The 18,130-nt window shown below is 36.3% G+C and overlaps 1 protein-coding gene and 1 non-coding gene across 4 annotated transcripts in view; one reads left to right on the forward strand and one right to left on the reverse strand.

Moving 5' to 3' along the window:
* Positions 1-18,130, forward strand: part of Ccdc73 (coiled-coil domain containing 73) — a 102,621-nt gene that overhangs the window by 44,001 nt on the left and 40,490 nt on the right. For 2 of the 3 annotated variants that reach the window (XM_090347929.1, XM_090347927.1), the window contains exons 7-11: positions 81-119; positions 10,417-10,552; positions 10,764-10,843; positions 15,235-15,363; positions 16,653-16,712. In XM_090347929.1, coding sequence (XP_090204055.1) covers positions 81-119; positions 10,417-10,552; positions 10,764-10,843; positions 15,235-15,363; positions 16,653-16,712 — 444 coding nt within the window. The remainder of the gene's footprint in view (positions 1-80; positions 120-10,416; positions 10,553-10,763; positions 10,844-15,234; positions 15,364-16,652; positions 16,713-18,130) is intronic. The other variant, XM_090347930.1, reaches the window with a different exon arrangement.
* LOC150053007 (U6 spliceosomal RNA) lies at positions 4,597-4,703 on the reverse strand. Its single transcript, XR_016538203.1, has one exon. It is a non-coding gene; the product is annotated as a U6 spliceosomal RNA (small nuclear RNA).

An 18,130-nucleotide genomic window follows, 5' to 3' on the forward strand; every position in this document is an offset into this window, starting at 1 on the left:
ATCACTAGGCCAAACTCCCAGCCCCCAAAGTAAGTTTTAATAATGACTTTTAATGAGATTTTCTTTCTTCATATTTGAAGGTTTCAGAATATTCTTTACAGAAGAAAGTAAGCGAAATGGTAAGGAAGTTACAATATATATGCTTTCCCCACTTGGATAAGTATACCTAAAATGCATAGTAATAGTGTGTTTATTAAATATGACATTGGTTTCAAAAACAGAAACCTGTATATTGCTATATTATCTAAAGGCCTACTATAATTTCGAGTACAGTATAATATAAGTGAATTATTTCACAAATTTATTTGTGGTTTACATAATGTTTATCTATTACAAAATGAGTTCTAAAATCTACTAATGCATTTTCAAGGAATGTATGTAGACATGTAGTTATTATCGACCCCAAAAAATATAGTAGCATTTTATGGTATTCATTTTATATAATTCTACACTTAGGATATGGTACTTATTATTCAACAAGTATTCAAGTTGTGCTATTCAATAAGTATTTATTTCTTACGTATATATAAAATTTAATAACTCTGCTTTTTACAGAGTCCTTGGACTCTCTCAGTTAGACCTCTACTACTTGAGCCACAGCACCACTTCTGGCTTTTTCTATGTATGTGGTACCAAGGAATCAAAGTTGGGTCTTCGTGCATGCTAGGCAAGCATTCTACCACAAACTCCTGGCCCCCAGTGTAACATTTTATAGAATATTTTTTATATTATTCCTTTTGTAGCTCTATTTTATTTAGAAGGTTTATTTCCTGTGAATTTGATTGAACAAAATTCTTCTATATTTACTTATATCCTCAGAAGTCTTCTTGATGAGTTTGTGCTATACGGTCTTCATTGTCTGGAGTAACACAAGTAAAATTAATTTTTGAGCATGCTATACTATATGTGTGTATGTATATATATATATATTAAGAAACAACAGAGTACTCCTATGACATAGGTATTTTGCTTCTTTGAATTGTTTTGGTGTATTAAAAAATAAAAGGGCTCATAGAAGATTGCTGCTAAGCTTGATTGAATAAAAGATGTGAAAATTCTGTTACTGTTCAACTGGAAAGAGTAAAGATAATATTGTCAGACTATTTTAAGCTATGATTTTAATTAAGAAGCTGAAAAACTAGATTCCAGTTTAGCTTTAAGTACTATGACATTTGTACAGAAAGTCATCTTCAACGCTACAGTGGTTTTACACAAAATATAGTGAAATTGAATAATATGCCCCTTGACCTGGAAGATAGGACTACAAGTTAAAAGATCAAAGGCAACATAAAGCGTGTTTTATTTTATTCCAGCTTAAAATTTCATTAAACAGATATTATAACCTTAAAAACATGGGAACATATAGTATACTGATCCTAGTGTTTAGTTATGTTTCAAGTTTTTTTTGTTATTATGAATCACAGGCTCTTAGCTTAAATGGTATTTCAGTTTTAGTTTTAATTTTTCTGGCAGTTCAAAGCATTATATCACTTTTCATTAAAATGATTTTGTGTATTGATTAGTCAGTGTCTTATATACCTTTTGACAGAATACTTACATTTTATTCAAAGTTACAAATATTCTTTCACTCTAAATAGTCTTGCATATATTTGTCTTATATTGTAATTCTTATGTCATTGTTATTTTACTATTCTTATATAAATCATATGACCTTTTCATTATTTAAATTTAATCTTAGTTTATTCTAAGTAGTATATTATTCTTTTATAATATTTGTATTCATGGGCAAGATAGGAAATAGGTTAGCAACTATAGTAATGTAAAGGTAGGATTCTGAAGAGTAACCAGGTGAAGTGTTCTGAAAGAAATTATTTCAAAAATAGGTTAGGAATTTTTTGGGGGGGCTCCATTTTGAACTCAGGGCTTCACACCTTCAAGAGCCGACTGTCTGCTACTTGATCCGCACCCTTAGCTCTTTTTGCTCTGGTTACTTTTGAGGTAATAGTCTCACTCTTTGCTCTGGCTGACTTGGACCTAAATCCTTCTATTTATGCTTACACTAGTCTGACAAGTATGTACAATTACATTTAGATTTTGTTCAGTTGAGAACTTTGAAACTTTTTGCCTAAGGAAACCTCAACAGCAAGCCCCTTGATCTTGGTCTTCCAGGTAGTTAGAATTACAGGAATGAGTCACAATAACCAGCTAGAAACCTTTAATGGAATCCATTATAGGCTGGGCAGGGAAGCTCATGTTTATAATCACATATAACTTGGAAGATGGAGATCAGGAGATCAGCCCCCATAGAAGATTGGTTAGATTCCTTTCAACAAATAAACTGTGTTTGATTTGTGCCTGTGATCATATCCTCACTGGAGGCCATAGGTAGGGGGACCACAGTTTGAAGCTGGCCCTTAGGAAAAATTAAGAGACCCTACCAGGAAATTAACTAAGGCAAAAATAGGGCTGGGCAGGGTCAAGTGGATTGCATAAAAAAGCCAAGACCTCTGAGTTCAAACCCAAACTCTAGTACTGAAAAAAAAAATTCCTGTAGGTAAACACTTAACTACTAGTACGTCTCTGTCTTCTGGAAATCCAGTAAGCTGATTTTCTTGTAGAAGTGATTATTTTTCTCTAGATAAATTAACGTATCATGAATGGAAAGATTTATCTATTAAACTGCACTCTGTAAACCTATCTTTAAAAAAATAATCACATTGTTGTTCTTAATGTACTATGTTATTTCTCTTCTCTTTTGTTGCCCTTTGGTTAATCTCATATTGTTACTGTATCTGACTTTGTTACCTGGCATATTGTATGTATGTTTATTTGAAAGTGGAAAGGGAAGGGGAGAAAACAAGATGATTGGGATGGGGTAGAGGAAGGGAAATGGGGACAAAAACATGAGAAGGGGTATCAATGTGTGAGAAGTAATGTACCTACTATCTGGCGAATGTAACAGTAACCCCTCTATACATTACAATGAAAATATAAAATTAAAAAAATATAATCACAGTAATTACCAGAAAAGGAATTTAACAAAACTTGTTAAAGAAAAACAATTTTATTTTGCTGGTCCTGGGCCTTGAACTCAGGGACTGAACTCTATCCTTAGGCTTTCTCAAGGCTAGCTCTCTTCCACTTGAGCCACAGCACCACTTCCAGCTTTTTTCTATGTATGTTATATTCAGTAATCAAACCTGGGTCTTCATGCATGTTAGGCAAGCACTCTACCACTAGGCCAAATTCCTGGCCCCTAAAGAAAAATTTTATTTATTTTTTTATTTTTTCCAGTCCTGAGCTTGGGTTTAGGATCTGAGCACTGTCCTTGGGTTTTTCTCAAGGTTAGAGTTCTACCACTTGAGCCACACCACCACTTCTGGCTTTTTTCTGTGTATGTAGTACCAAGGAATCGAACCCTGGTCTTCCTGCATGCTGGGCAAATACTCTACTACTAGGCCAAATCCAGGCCCTCCTAAAGAAAAATTTTATAACACTAAATTAGCGATCATTGTGATTTGATCAGTGAGAAAAATCTTTTCTGTTATATTCAGTTATAACTATATAGTTGGTATCTTGTATAATTCAATTATGGATGACTGTTGTATAATTAGGTAAACTAATTAATATTGCTTAATTGGGTAAAAATTTTTTTTGGGTGGGCCATGGGATTTGAACTTTGCCTAGGTGCTGTCTCTGCTGCCCCTGAGCTCCTCAGCTCAAGGCTACATTCCTAGGCCAGTGCCTGGGCATTGTCCCTGAACTTGTCAGCTCAAGGCTATAGCCCTACCCTTGAGCCAAGCAATTGGGTAAAATTTTATCAGGTCTTTTTTTTTGGCTAGTCCTGGAGCTTGAAGTCAGGGTCTGGGCACTTGCCTTGGACACTTTTTGCTTAAGGCTAGCACTCTGCCACTTGAGCCACAGTGCCACTTCTGGCTTTTTTTGTGTATGTGGTTCAGGAAAATCGAACTCAGGGGTTCTTGCATGCTAGGCGAGCCCACTACCACTAGGCCACGCTCTGGGCCTTCAGATCATCTTTAAGTCACTTTTTTTTTTGTTTGTCATGGGTCTTGAACTCTGGGCCTAGGCACTGTCCTTGAGCTCTTCAGCTCAAGGCTAGCGCTCTACCACTTGAGCCACAATACCACTTCCGGTTTTCTGGTGATTAATTGGTGATGTCTCAAGGACTTTTAGTGCCAGGGCTGGCTTTGAACCATGATTCTCAGATTTCATCCTCCTGAATAGGGAGGATTACAGGCATGAGCAACTGGTGGGGCTTAAGTCACTTTGTCTTTTCTTTTTTGATACTGGGCATCATTTAACTTTCATTTACGTGTTTTATGTATCACTTTTTCTTACAGAAGATGTAAAAGAAAGATCTCTTTATTTTTTCACATTAAACAATATGGAATACTGCCATGTGCTCACGCCTGTAATCCTCTCTACTCAGGAAGCTGAGATCTGAGGATCATGGTACAAAGCCAGCTCAGGCACTAAAGTCCTTGAGACTTATCACCAATTAATCACAAGAAGACCAGAAGTGGCACTGTGGCTCAAGGGTAGAGTGGTAGCCTTGAGCTGAAGAGCTCAGAGACAATGACCAGGCCCAGATTCAAGTCCCACGACTGACAAAAAAAAAATATGGAACACTGCACAAATTTGCATGTCATACTTGTGTAAGTGCCATACAGAATTTCTTTGTATTATTTTAATTTTAGTATATATGTTACTGAAGTGAGCAAATTTTCACATTTTTATTTGTGTGAATTAATATACAAAGGGGTTTCTTTGTGATATTTACTTAGTGCTTATTATGTACTTTGATCCAATTTACCCCCTTTATTAGTCTTTCTTAGCCTCCTGTTTCTCACCTTTCTAATGGGTTTCTTTATGTCATTTTCATGCATATATATAAAATGTATTTTTGGTCATGTTCACCTGCCATCTCTTTTTTCCTCTTCCATTTCACTGTCCCCCCCTACCCACAGTCCTCTATTTAAAACCACACTATGTTATTTTGATGGTTTATTATTGTTTCAAGTCTAGATCTCTCATAGGAGTTAAAAAATGTATCTTTCTGAGCTTACCTTGCTCAAGATGATACCATTCTAATACCATTCATTAACTTGCAAGTGATTTAATTTCATTCCTTTTTTTTTTTACAGCTGAAAAGCACTACATTGAGTATATGTATCACATTCTTTTTTCCCCCATTTACTGATTGTTGGGTATGTAGGTGATTTCGTTGCTTGGCTGTTACGAATAGTACTGTCATGAACACGAGTGTGCAGGTATCTCTGTTGTATGTCGATCTGTTCCTTTGGGTAGAGGCCCCAGAATGGTATAGCTAAGCAGAATCATATTACAGATAAACATAATATTTGTAGGCATGAAGTCATTTCCAGAAAGATCTTAAGTCTAAAAACATTTTCTTCTGTAAGAAATTATATAGTTGATTTATACACAATGGAATTCTATGCTGCTGTCAGAAAGAATGACATTGCCCCATTTGTATGGAAATGGAAAGACTTAGAAAAAAAATCATATTAAGTGAAGTAAGCCAAACCCAAAGAACATAGGCTCAATGGTTTTCCTCATTTATCATAATCAGTAGAAACCTTGGGTACTCCTAGCAGAGATTTACAATAGAGCAAAACCTAGATACATAAGGCCATATAGTATGATGCTAAACGAAAGGACCTCCAGGATATAGAAACAAAAGCCATATAATGAGTGATTGTAGTCCTTAATGTACTATGTTATCTCTCATTTCTTTTGCTCTCCTTTTGTTATCTCATATTGTTACAGTATTTCACCTTGTTATCTGATATATTTTGTATATGTTTATTTGGTTATTTGAAATAGGATAGGGAAGGAGGGAAAACAAGTTAGGGGTGGGGGTGGAAGGGAGGGAATGGGGACCAAGACATGAGAAAGGGTATCAATGTTTGTAAAGTAATGCACCTTCTGTCTGGTGAATATAATGTAACCCTTCTATTAATTACAACAAAAATACATGGAAAAAAGAAAGTATATGGTTATTCTCAATCATATTAACCTTTGCTTTAATTGAAAAATAAATTATTTTAGCCATTATAGAAATCATTATGGAGGTCCCTTAAAAATACTGAAAATAGCTGGGTGCCAGTAGTTCACACCTATATCCTAACTACTTAGGAGACTTAGATCTAAGGATCATGGTTCAAAGCCAGTTGGGGCAGGAAAGTTTGTGAGACTTGTATCTCCAATAAACAACAGCAACAAAAAAAAGCCACATGAGAGCGGGTATCAAGGTGTGAGAAGTAATGCACCTATTACATGGCGAATGTAACTCTCTATACATTACAGTAAAATTTTTTTTAAAAAAAGCTAGAAGTAGGGCTGGGAGTTTGGCCTAGTGGTAGAGTGCTTGCCTAGCATGCACGAAGACCCGGGTTTGATTCCCTGGTTCCACATACTTAGAAAAAGCCAGAAGTGGTGCTGAGGCTCAAATGGCAGAGTTCTAGCCTTGAGAAAAATCCAAGGACAGTGCTCAGGCCCTGAGCTCAAGCCCAGGACCAGCAAAAAAAAAAAAAAAAAAAAAAAAAAAGCTAGAAGTAGAGCTGTGATTCAAGTGGGAGAACACTAATGGTGAGCAAAAAAGCTCAAAGACAGTACTCAGACCCTGAGTGCTAGCCCCAAAGCTTACACATGTGTGTGTATACACAAACACACACAGAATTGAGTTTTATAACTATTGTTTAATCTGAGTTCATATTAAAAATACTGCAATATTGGAAACTAAAAATATGTGAAATTTGGGGTTAGGAGTTTGGCCTAGTGGTGAAGTGCTTACTTAGCATGCACAAAGCCCTGGGTTCAATTCCTCAGTACCACATGCACAGAAATAGCTGGAAGTAGTGCTGTGTGGCTCAGGGGCTAAAGCATTAGCCTTGAGAAAGCTCAAGGACAATGCCCAGATCCCAAGTGCAAGCCCCAGGAGTGGCAAAAAAGAAAGAAAAAAGAAAGAAAGAAAGAAAGAAAGGAGAGAGAGAAAGAAGGAAGCAAGCAAAGGCAACAACAAATTGTGAAATATATCTTACATTTTTTTCTATAAGATTTATTCATGAATAATTATCTCCAGAAACTTTTGCATTAGTCTCTTTAAGCAAATAGGAAGAGAGGGAAATGTATAGTGATGACTTTTATTAGTGAACGTCTTTCTAAAAAATAGTGTGCAAATACTATTCTAAAATTATTCCCACTTTAAATATCTTAAGGCTTTAAAGTAAACTTAAAGACTACACACACATATATAACTATGCACATGCTTTTTCTCTAATCTTGATTTTTATAGATTAGTTTAAAATGAGCTTCACATGATTTAGAGGGTAGTGCATCCTGTTATTATTCTTTAAACTAAGTCTTGTGAACTTAGTAAATCTTTATTATTTTAGTTGTAAAATTGTATAAGAGAAATAATTCAAATCAATTTACAAAGGGAAGAAGAAAAAACATGTACTTAATTCATTTCAACAATGCGATCTTTATTTGTGGTTGGGATTGTATATTTGAGCTTTAATGATAATATTTTCATTACTTTGTGCTTGAAAAGCAGAATATCATGTAAACAAATGAAACAATTTTCTCTTCTATCTCTCCCTCTCCCTTTTCCTCCCCCTCTCCTCTTCTTCCGCTTTCTCCTTCTTCCCTCTTCCTTTTTCCTTCTTTTTTCTTCCTATTTCACTATGGTTTTATTCATTGGAGACCTTCCAAACATCTGGAGTCTTAAAAATACTATCTTTAAGGAGTTACACAAAAGGATTACAATGCAGTGTCTCATTTATTTGTACAAAGCATATTGATTAATGACACCCCTTTTATTATTCTATTTTATTTTCCTTGAATTCAAATTTTAAATTGTTTTATTTTATTGTAAAGGTGATGTAAGTTACATAAGCAAGGTACTGAGTACATTTTTTCTTGAACAGAGTACATTTCTTGTTTTTCTCCCATTTTCTCTCCCCCCTGTTGATTTCCATTTCAAGCAGAGGATGTTAGAATACAATATATCACACCAAAGTAATGTATATTGAGCTCTATGAATAGGGAGTGCCTATGTTATGTCTTTTCTGTATATTTTTCCTGAACATGATTGTACTTACCATCTTATTTACTGCTCATAGAGGCTAAGGAGGCTTTGGATGCTTATTAGATAGTGTTGTCTTAAAGGCTATACAAATACGGATTTGAATTGAAAAACTGGAATATTCCTTGAATTGAAAATATCCTATTAGACAGTGTTTAGTGAAATAGTATTAGATTTATACAAATCTGTTATAAGTTAATATAATTTCATAAGTTAGCAAATATATTTTAGAAAAGATTAATATGGTTCATTATTTTTCATTGTTTAATAGTTTGACAATTAGTGACTACCTAAGGAAATAGAAGATGTTCAAGGTTGTCAACTTGTTTGCATTTGTAACTGCCTCACAATCTATATAAATGAACCAAAGTATGAGTCTGAAAGATCAAGAAACTTGTCAGAACTTTCAACTGATCTAACGTAATTACCAATTATACTATCACTTTACTTAAAATAATTAAAAAATAACTTTGAAAAAGTTAAAACTAGTATAAGACTTGCCAAAATAATTTAGTTAGCCACAGCTCTCCTGTAATGTGTTCTCTTTATTAGTATTAGTGAAAGTTGTTTTTATTTTAAACTAAAAAGATTAAAGCTGGGCGCTGGTGGCTCATGCCTGTAATCCTAGCTACTCAGGAGGCTGAGATCTGAGGATCAGGGTTCAAAGCAAACCAGGCAGGAAAAGTCCATGAGACTCCAGATAACCACCAGAAAACTGGAAGTGGTGCTGTGGCTCAAGTGGTAGAGCGCTAACCTTGAGCTGAAAAGCTCAGGGACAGTGCCAGGTCCAGAGTGCCCAAGCCCCACAACTAACCAAAAAATATTTTAAATTGTTAAAGCTAGTTTTATCAGCAGAGGAATATTGGATTGTGTGCATGGCTCAGTGGTAGAGTATTTGCTTAGTGTGCTCAAAGCCCTGGATTCTATGCCCGGTACTATTAAATCACTAAAAAATAAGTAAAGGCTTCAAGTGCCAGATGATCTTGTAACAAAAATAAATAAACAAAATTTAAACAAAAATATAAGTCCTGGGGTCGGGAGTTTGGCTTAGTGGTAAAGTTCTTGCCTAGCATGCACGAAGACCTGGGTTCGATTCCTCAGTACCACATACATAGAAAAAAGCCAGAAGAGGTGCTGAGGCTCAAGTGGCAGAGTGCTAGCTTTGAGGAAAAAGCCCCAGGACAGTGCTCAGACCCTGAGCTCAAGCCCAGGACTGGCAAAAAAAAAATATATATATATATGTATGTATGTATATGTATATATATGTCCTAATTTTAAAGTAAGGGAAAGAAAAAAAGTAAGACTTTGAATCCTACTCTTACCCTTACACTTTATTTAGTGCTAAACTGATTCTTTTTTACCCTCCTTCTCTACTCCTGCTATACCAGGGTTTGAACTCAGTGCTTAGTATTGACTTGGCTGATACTACTTGAGCATCCAGTTCAACTCTTAAGTTGGTTATATTTGGGATGAGGTTTTCATAGACTTTTCTGCCTAGGCCAGTCTAGAACTATGATACTTTGGATCCTCAAGCCTGAATTTCTGGGATTATAGGCATGATATACTTTTTTTTTGCCAGCCCTGGGCTTGAGCTCAGGGCCTGAGCACTGTCCTTGGCTTTTTCTCAAGGCTAGAACTCTTCCACTTGAGCCTCAGCACCACTTCTGGCTTTTTCTAAGTATGTGGTACCAAGGAATTGAACCCAGGTCTTCGTGCATGCTAGGCAAGCACTCTACCACTAGGCCAAACTCCTGGCTGGCATTATATACTTTTTAATAAATAAAACAGTTGATTTTGAGAAATCAAGAGAAGTGTAACCTAACTTGAAAGGACTGCTTCATTATTGAAAGAAAATTGTTTTACATAGATTAAAACATATCTTCCAATGAATATTTCCTCCATACTATGGTAGACCTTCAGAGAATACTTTTTACAACATTTATTTTTGGCATATTAACTAGCAGCAGTTGTTTATCACTTCATATTTACATATTTTCTGTGTGTGTGTATGGGGGAGAGAAAGAGAGAGAGAAATAGAGAGAGCGAGAGCAAGAGAGAGAGAGATAGAGAGAGAGAGAGAGAGAAAGAGAGAGAGAGAGAGAGAGAGAGAGAGAGAGAGAGAGAGAGAGAGAGACAGACAGACAGACAGACAGACAGACAGACATAGGGAAGAAGAGGCTGTGAGAGAGAGAGGATGTGAGAGAGAGATGGAGAGGAAGGGAGGGAGAGAGATGGAGAGAGACAGAGGGGGGATATGGAAAGACAGGGGAGGGAGAGAGACAAGGAGAGAAAAAGAACTAAATAACTAAAATTGTTCTGCCAACTAGGAACAGAAGGTTCAGTTAAATCTTCTGGCTAAAGAAGATCATCATAAACAGTGGAATGAAATTGAGAAATACTGTGTGGCAATAACAAATCAATTTGGATTGATAAAAGAGGATCATGTAAAGTTAGAACAAAATGGTAGGTGCTACCTTAAACTTACGCACTCAGTAGAAAATATTAGAATTATCATGAATAATTTGCACTAGTAATTATAGTAATAATAAAAGGAAGTTTGATATTAAATCAAGTTATAGTCATATATTACATTGCAACTATTTTCTCTGTCATGTTAGTGATACACTTTGAAATCTACAGTGAATGTAATATTTTCTTGTTTTTTTCATTATAGTACAGGAAGCAATACAATTAAACAAACAACTTTCAACTTTAATTGAAAAACAAGAATCTGAACTATACAGCTTAAAAAAGGTATAACTGATAAAACTTCATACAATTAAAAATATAGTTAAAAATAGGGCTGGGAGTTTGGCCTGGTGGTAAGAGTGCTTGCGTAGCATGCACTAAGTAAGACCTGGGTTCAGTTCCCTGGAGCCACATACATAGAAAAAGCCAGAAGTGATGCTGTGGCTCAAGTGGTAGAGCTCTATCTAGCCTTGAGAAAGCCCAAGGATACTGCACAAGCCCTGAGTTAAGCCCTGGGACTGTCAAAAAATAAAATATAATTAAAATATTAATTTTATGGAATGTCACAAAAAACTGCTGGGTTGATACTGATATAAAGATAAATGAAGCTTTATAAAGTTTTATGGCTCTAGTAAATATACTGAATGAATTTGTTCAAATCCATGCAAAATATTGTTTCTTTGACTTCTTATCTGTGAATGAACTTTTATAGTAATGTGGGCAGTTAGCAAGAATTCACTATTAAGCTGGGTGCAGTGGTTCATGCCTGTAATCTTTAGCTGCTCTGGAGGCTGAGATCTGAGGGTTAAGGTTCAAAGCCAGCCCAGCAAAAAGGACCTGGCCTTGGGCTGAAGAGCTCAGGGATAGCCATCCAGGCCGAGTTCTAGCAACATGACCCACAAAAACAAAAAAAATTCACTGTTAGTACCATTCATGGATCAATTCAATATTTACTGAATGACTTCTGTATGCCAGGTACTATATGGCACTAGGATAGAACTATAAAGAAAATAAAACATTTTTACTGTCATATACAACTCAGTAGTGGAGTTAGGAATAAAATAAATAAGTATATGTATAATTTAAAACTGTATAAGTGAGCTGAAGAAAAAAATTAGGATGTGACAAAGTGGAGGACAGAAGAGAACAACAGTATGTTCAAAGGTATTGAGACAGGAAAGAGTGTAGCATATTTGAAAATAGAAAAAAGTTGCATCCTGAAGAATGCATTGGGCACTTATTGGTTAGATACTTTGTACCAGCATCCCTTTTTCTCCTCTTAACACTATTCATATTTTATTTTGAGATCTCTTTGTTTAAACAGAAGACCATCCCATTTTTATCTCACCATAGTCATTGGTTCAGGAACAGACAAATAATAGCCTTAGTAGTTATAAATCAAGAAAAATGCAACTTTACTGTAGCTAGCAATTTTCCAACAACCATGAGACAACAAAAGAAAGGAGCTTCCCAATGTAAATGACATATTATTGTGACATAAAGGTACCTATATATTTTTTTTTGTTGGTCGTGGACTTAAATCTGGGCCTGGGGAGTTGCCCCTGAGCTCTTCAGCTCAAGGCTACCACCCTACCTCTGGGCCTGGGTGTTGCCCCTGAGCTCTTCAGCTCAAGGCTACCAAACTACCCTTGAGCCTAGCTCCTTTTCTAGAGGTTAATTGGATAAGAGTCCCAGGTCCTTTTGTGCCTGGCTGGATTTGAACCTTGATCCTCAGATCTCAGCCTCCTGAATAGCTAGGATTACAGGTGTGAGCCACCATGCCTAGCTCTAAGTATATTTTAGATATGAGGCACTTATCTGATATATAGCTAGGAAAGATCTCCCATTCTATGGATTTTCTTACTAGCTGTTATCACAAAGGACAAAAAATTTGAAAGCATTAAGCAAGCATACAACCTAGAGTCAGACATGGCAAGAATGTTGGAATTATCAAACAAGGATTTTTAAAAAAATTATGAATAACAGTAATGGCTTCTTTTTTCTTTTTGGTCATGGGGCTTGAACTCCGGGTCTTGACACTGTCTCTGAGCTCTTCAGCTCAAAGCTAATGCTTTACCATTTGAGCTGTAGTGCTACTTGTGATTAATTGGAGATAAGAGTCTCTTTCATGCCCTGGCTAGCTTTCAACCTCAATCCTCAGATTTCATCTTCCTGAGTAGCTAGAATTACAGGTGTAAGCTACCAGCACATGACTTTTTCTTTTTTTTAATTGGATTTGATTGTCAAGGTGATGTACAGAGGAGTTACAGTTACATATAAGGTAGTGAGTACATTTGTTGTTGAACATTGTTACCCCCTCCCATGTTTTTCTCCCCCATACCCATAGCAATGACTTAAAAAACCATTTTTTTAAATTGTAATTCATAGAAGGTTTACAGTTATATTCGCTTGTCCTGGGACTTGAACTCAGGGCTTGAGGAGTATCCTTGAGCTTTCTAGAGCTCTACCACTAGAGCCACAGTACCACTTCTGGCTTTTTCTATGTATCTGGTACTGAGGAACTGAACCCAGGGCTTTGGGCATTGTAGGCAAGCACTCTACCACTAGGCCACGCTCCCAGTCCCTTATTTTTATTGTTATTATAAAGGTGATTTTCAGAGTGGTTACAGGTTACATAAGCCAGGTAATGAGTATCTTTGTTACTGGACAATGTTAACGCTTCCCTTGCTCTCAGTTTTTCCCTCCGTCCCAACCCATAAGTTGTGTAGTTCATTTTCAACATAGTGTCTAGAGAGTACCACTGTTGTCTCTGTTCACTCTTTGACCCTCCATTTCTGTCTTTGTCCTGAAGACAGATAAATAAGACAAAAAGAGAACAAAAGCAACAACAAAGAAGAGAAACCACTTGTTTCCATTTCCTAGAGTTCATGTTAATAAATATTGTTTAATATGATTAGAGGCACACAGTCAAGCAATGACTTTAATAGAAAGAAGAGTAGCATGTAGAAGGAAGGATTTATTTGTTTCAGTCCTTTGTTCATAGTCCCTGGCTGCATTGCTTCTGTGACAATGGTAGGCAGAATAGCTTGGTAGGGAGCATGTGTTGGAGCTGAACAGCTCACCTCAGGTTGTTAGACTGAGGCAGGGACAGAAGTACAAAACGAAGAAAAGATACAGCTTCCAATGACCTACTCTCTTCCATCTGGGCCCCGCCTCTTAAAGCAGCTGAGGACCAGGCCTTCAGCAGTCAACCTGTGGGAGGACCTTTCATATCCAAACCATAACAGAGTCAATTCTGCCAAATTGTTCTTTTGAAGAGAGATTGTACCAAAGAATAAAGTAAGGGAATGTTGTTACCTTTGAGACTTCAAAGTCTGAGTGACTACAAGGGTGAAATATAAAAAAAATACATTTTTAAGAGCCAATTTTACAGTCTAGGTTCATTAACTTAATATTTTCTGTAGCTTTGCTATTTAACCTTAAGAATTGTTTTCTTTTTTGACTTTCCTTTTCAGAAACTAATCAAATCTACCAACACTGATTATATCACTCATTTAAAACTTCTGAGCATCAATTTTCCCAAAGATAATTTTCAGTTTTGTTTTATACTGTTCTTTGATTTTTTTCCAGAACACTTAAGTTATTGGTTTATGATAAGGTGGAATTCCTTTTCTTGCAGAGCATAGTTACACAGATCAAACTTAGTTGTTAGATTAAATAGGTATTACAGTTCTGAATGTTGGGTTCACTATTAATGGCAATCATGAGGAATTCCTGATATTATCTATGAGCAACATTCATAACCTCTGTTATTTGTCTGAGTAAATGTCAGAACACTCAAGGAGATAGTGATATTAAACAGACTACCCTAAGCCAGAACAGGAAGGGTGAAGCAGAAAACGGCACAGTATTTATGGCTCTAGGAACTATAAGTTGTAATTTAATGAGATCAAAGCATGTACTGTTTATTTGCTGCACTAACAGCTTTGAATAAAATGGTTAGAAAACAGACAATGTACTAAAAGTTCAGGATATTTAAAAGCTTGTAAAGACTATAAAATCAAAAGTGTATTTTTCAGTAGAAAATCATTTCATGGAGGTCTTTGATTTTAATTTCAGTCTTAAGATTAATATATGAGAAGATGATGTAAAATTATTCTGACTTGCCAGTTACATATAATGATTTTCTTTTGTCTTTTCTTTTCCTTTTTTCTTTCTTTCTTTTCTTTTTTTTTTTTTGCCAGTCTTGGGACTTGAACTCAGGGCTTGAGCACTGTCCTTAGACACTTTTTGCTCAAGGCTAGTGCTCTGCCACTTTAGCCATAGCACCACTTCTGGCTTTTTCTGTGTATGTGGTTCCGAGAACTCAAACACAGGGCTTTGTGCATTCTACTATAAAGCAGTATACTTGGCCCATGTATTTTGCCTCACTTTATAATTTTTTTTTGGACAGTCATGAGGCTTGAACTCAGGACTTAGGCACTGTACCTGAGCTTCTTTGGCTCAAGGCCAGCACTCTACCACTTGTTTCTGTTTATATGATACTGATGAATCCAGCCCAGGGCTTCATGCATGCTAGGCAGGCACTCTACCACTGGGCTACATTCCTGGCCCTATAATTAGAGATTTAAAGGTGGATGTTTAGATTGTGAAAAGTATCTTGCTTTGATGAAATTTATGTACTGAATTTTCTGTTTGATGTTTCTTTTTTTAAGGAACTAAAAAAAGTAACTTCAGACTTGATAAAGTCCAAAGTAACCTGTCAATGTAAAATGGGAGAAGAGAACATCAGTCTAACAATTAAAGAACAAAAATGTGAAGAACTTCAGGAAAGACTCAATGTGGTATTGGAATAATATAAAATTAGGTTATATAAAATTAAGTTAATATAAAATTAATACTTTATAATAAAACATGAAAATTTCAGGATTATACCACTATTTCTTTCTAAAATTAATATATATAATAAAATTAAGTTATGAGTCTGCTTTAAAGATTATGTAATTTCTGTCATTACTAGAACTTTAGAGCAACACAATTTGGTTATAGGCATTTTGTTGTTGTTGTTGTTGTCCTCCTCCTCCTCCTCCTCCTCTTCCTCCTCCTCCTCCTCCTCCTCCTCCTCCTCCTCCTCCTCCTCCTCCTCCTCCTCCTCCTCCTCCTCCTCCTCCTTCTCCTCTTCTTCCTCCTTCTCCTTCATACTGGCCACTGTCCCTGAGCTCTTCAGCTCAAGGCTACCACCCTATCCCTTGAGCCACAGCCCCACTTCCTGTTTTCTAATGATTAATTGGAGATTAAGAGTCTCACATTCTTTAGTGCTAGGGCTGGCTTTGAACTGCGATCCTCAGATTTCAGCTTTCAGAGTAACTAGGATTACAGGTGTGAGCCACTGTAACTGGCTTTGTTTCTCCTTAAATTTGGTTTTCAGATACCATTACAGTAGATGTTGGTCCAGTGGGATCTCTTATTTTTATTTTTTTCTGACCTTGGGCTTGAACTCTGGGCCTGGTTGCTGCCCCTGAGCGTCTTTCTTTCAGTTTGAATGCTCTACCTCTTGAGCCACAGTATCACTTTAAGCTTTTTTGAGGAGTTTATTGGAGATAAGTATGGAATTTCCTGCCTGGATTGGCTTGAAAGCATGATCCTCAGCTCTCAGCCTCCTGAGTAGTTAGTATTACAGGTATGAACCACCAGGGCCAAACTTTGTTTCAGTGGTATCTTGAAGGAAGAAATAAGAGATAAGAAATTTTGTAGTTTTGGGGGCTGGGAGTTTGGCCTAGTGGTAGAGTGCTTGCCTAGCATGCACGAAGACCCGGGTTCGATTCCTTGGTACCACATGCATAGAAAAAAGCTAGAAGTGGTGCTGAGGCTCAAGTGGTAGAGTGCTAGCCTTGAGAAAGTCCAAGGACAGTGCTCAAGCCCTGAGCCCAAGCCCAGGACTGGCAAAAAAAAAAAAAAAAGAAATTTTGTAGTTTTAACATTTATAGATTTGTATTGCTCTTATTGGGTTATAAGACCTTTTCTAATTCATTGGTGCTTCTCTTTTGACCACAAATGAATGTGGGTATTGAAGTGAATATAGACTATGATAAAGTTTACATCAGAATTTTAAAAAAATTATTCAATTTTGCAGGAGTTGGAATTAAACAAGAAAATTAATGAAGAGATTACCCGTATTCAAGAAGAAAAACAGGTAAGCAGTCATTAGCTATCTTGGGATTCAGTATATATTAAAAAGAAAACCAAAAAGTATAATAGCTGGGTATGGTTGGCTGATGAGTAACTAGGATTACAGGTGTGCTACAAGTGTCTGGCTATACTCTCAGTTTAAAAGATTATAGGCTCATGCCTATAATCCTAGCTACTCAGGAGGCTGAGATCTGAGGATTGAGGTTCAAAGCCAGCCGGGCACTAAAGTCTGTAAGACTCTTTATCTCCAATTAACCACCAGAAAACTGGAAGTGGCCCTGTAGCTCAAGGGGTACGACAGTAGCTGTGAGCTGAAGAGCTTAATAACAACACCCAGGACCGGAGTTCAAGTCCCATAACCCACAAAAAAAAAAGATTATATTTCTTTGTTTAGCCAGTGATATGCTATCAGATAGTAACTGAAATGTATTTATATGTGGGCTTTCATAGAACATTTTTCTGTCATTAAAGTCTATTTGTTATTTGTATTATTTTTTTGGTCTTGGGGCTTGAACTCTGGGCCTGGGTGCTATCCCTGAGCTCTTCAGCTCAAAGGTACCACCTTACCCCTTGAACCACAGTGTCACTTCCCCATTTCTGATTTTCTGTTAGTTAATTGGAGATAGAAGTCTTAGGACTTTAAGACTTTTGGATTTTTGTGCCAGACTTCCGGACTTTTGTGTTGGGCTGCTTTTGAATTGTGATCCTCAGATCTCCACCTACTGAGTAGTTAGGATTACAGGCGTGAGCCACTGGCACCTGGCTTAGAGTATGATATTTTATAATTCTATAACCCATATGAAATTTTAGAAGAGAAATATTTTTACTATTTGGGAATAAGAAAAGCCAACAAAAATTGTGATTTGATTTTTCACATTTTTCAATAGCATCCTAAAACCTATGGTACATTAAACAATTTATTTAAAGCATTTTTATTTATTTTTGTTGGTTGTGGAGCTTGAACTTAGGGCCTGGTGTTGTCCCTGAATTCTTTCTGTTCAAGGCTAGTGACCTGCCACTTTTAGCCACAGTTCTACTTCTGGTTTTTGAGTGATTAATTAGAGATAAAAGTCTCTTGGGGACTTTTCTGCCTGGTGTGGCTTTGAACCATGATCCTCAGATCTCAGCCTCCTGAGTAGCTAGGATTACGGGCATGAGCCACTGCCACCCAGCTTTAGGCACTTTTCATGGAGTATTTTGTAAGAAATGACATCATATACATTATTTTAAATAGTAAATTATTGGAAAGAGTGGTGAAGATGCACTGTATTCATAAACCACTTTGGTGAATGGCAACTACTTTGTACAACTACTTAAAGATAATAAAAATATTTTAAGAAGTAAGTTACAAAATATTCTATTAGCTAAACATAAAACATTGAAATTAAACCTTAAAATAATGAATTAAATGACTAGGAAATT

Source organism: Megascapheus bottae, chromosome 16 (assembly GCF_031878675.1).
Source record: "Megascapheus bottae isolate mThoBot1 chromosome 16, mThoBot2.hap1, whole genome shotgun sequence".
Taxonomy (NCBI): domain Eukaryota; kingdom Metazoa; phylum Chordata; class Mammalia; order Rodentia; family Geomyidae; genus Megascapheus; species Megascapheus bottae.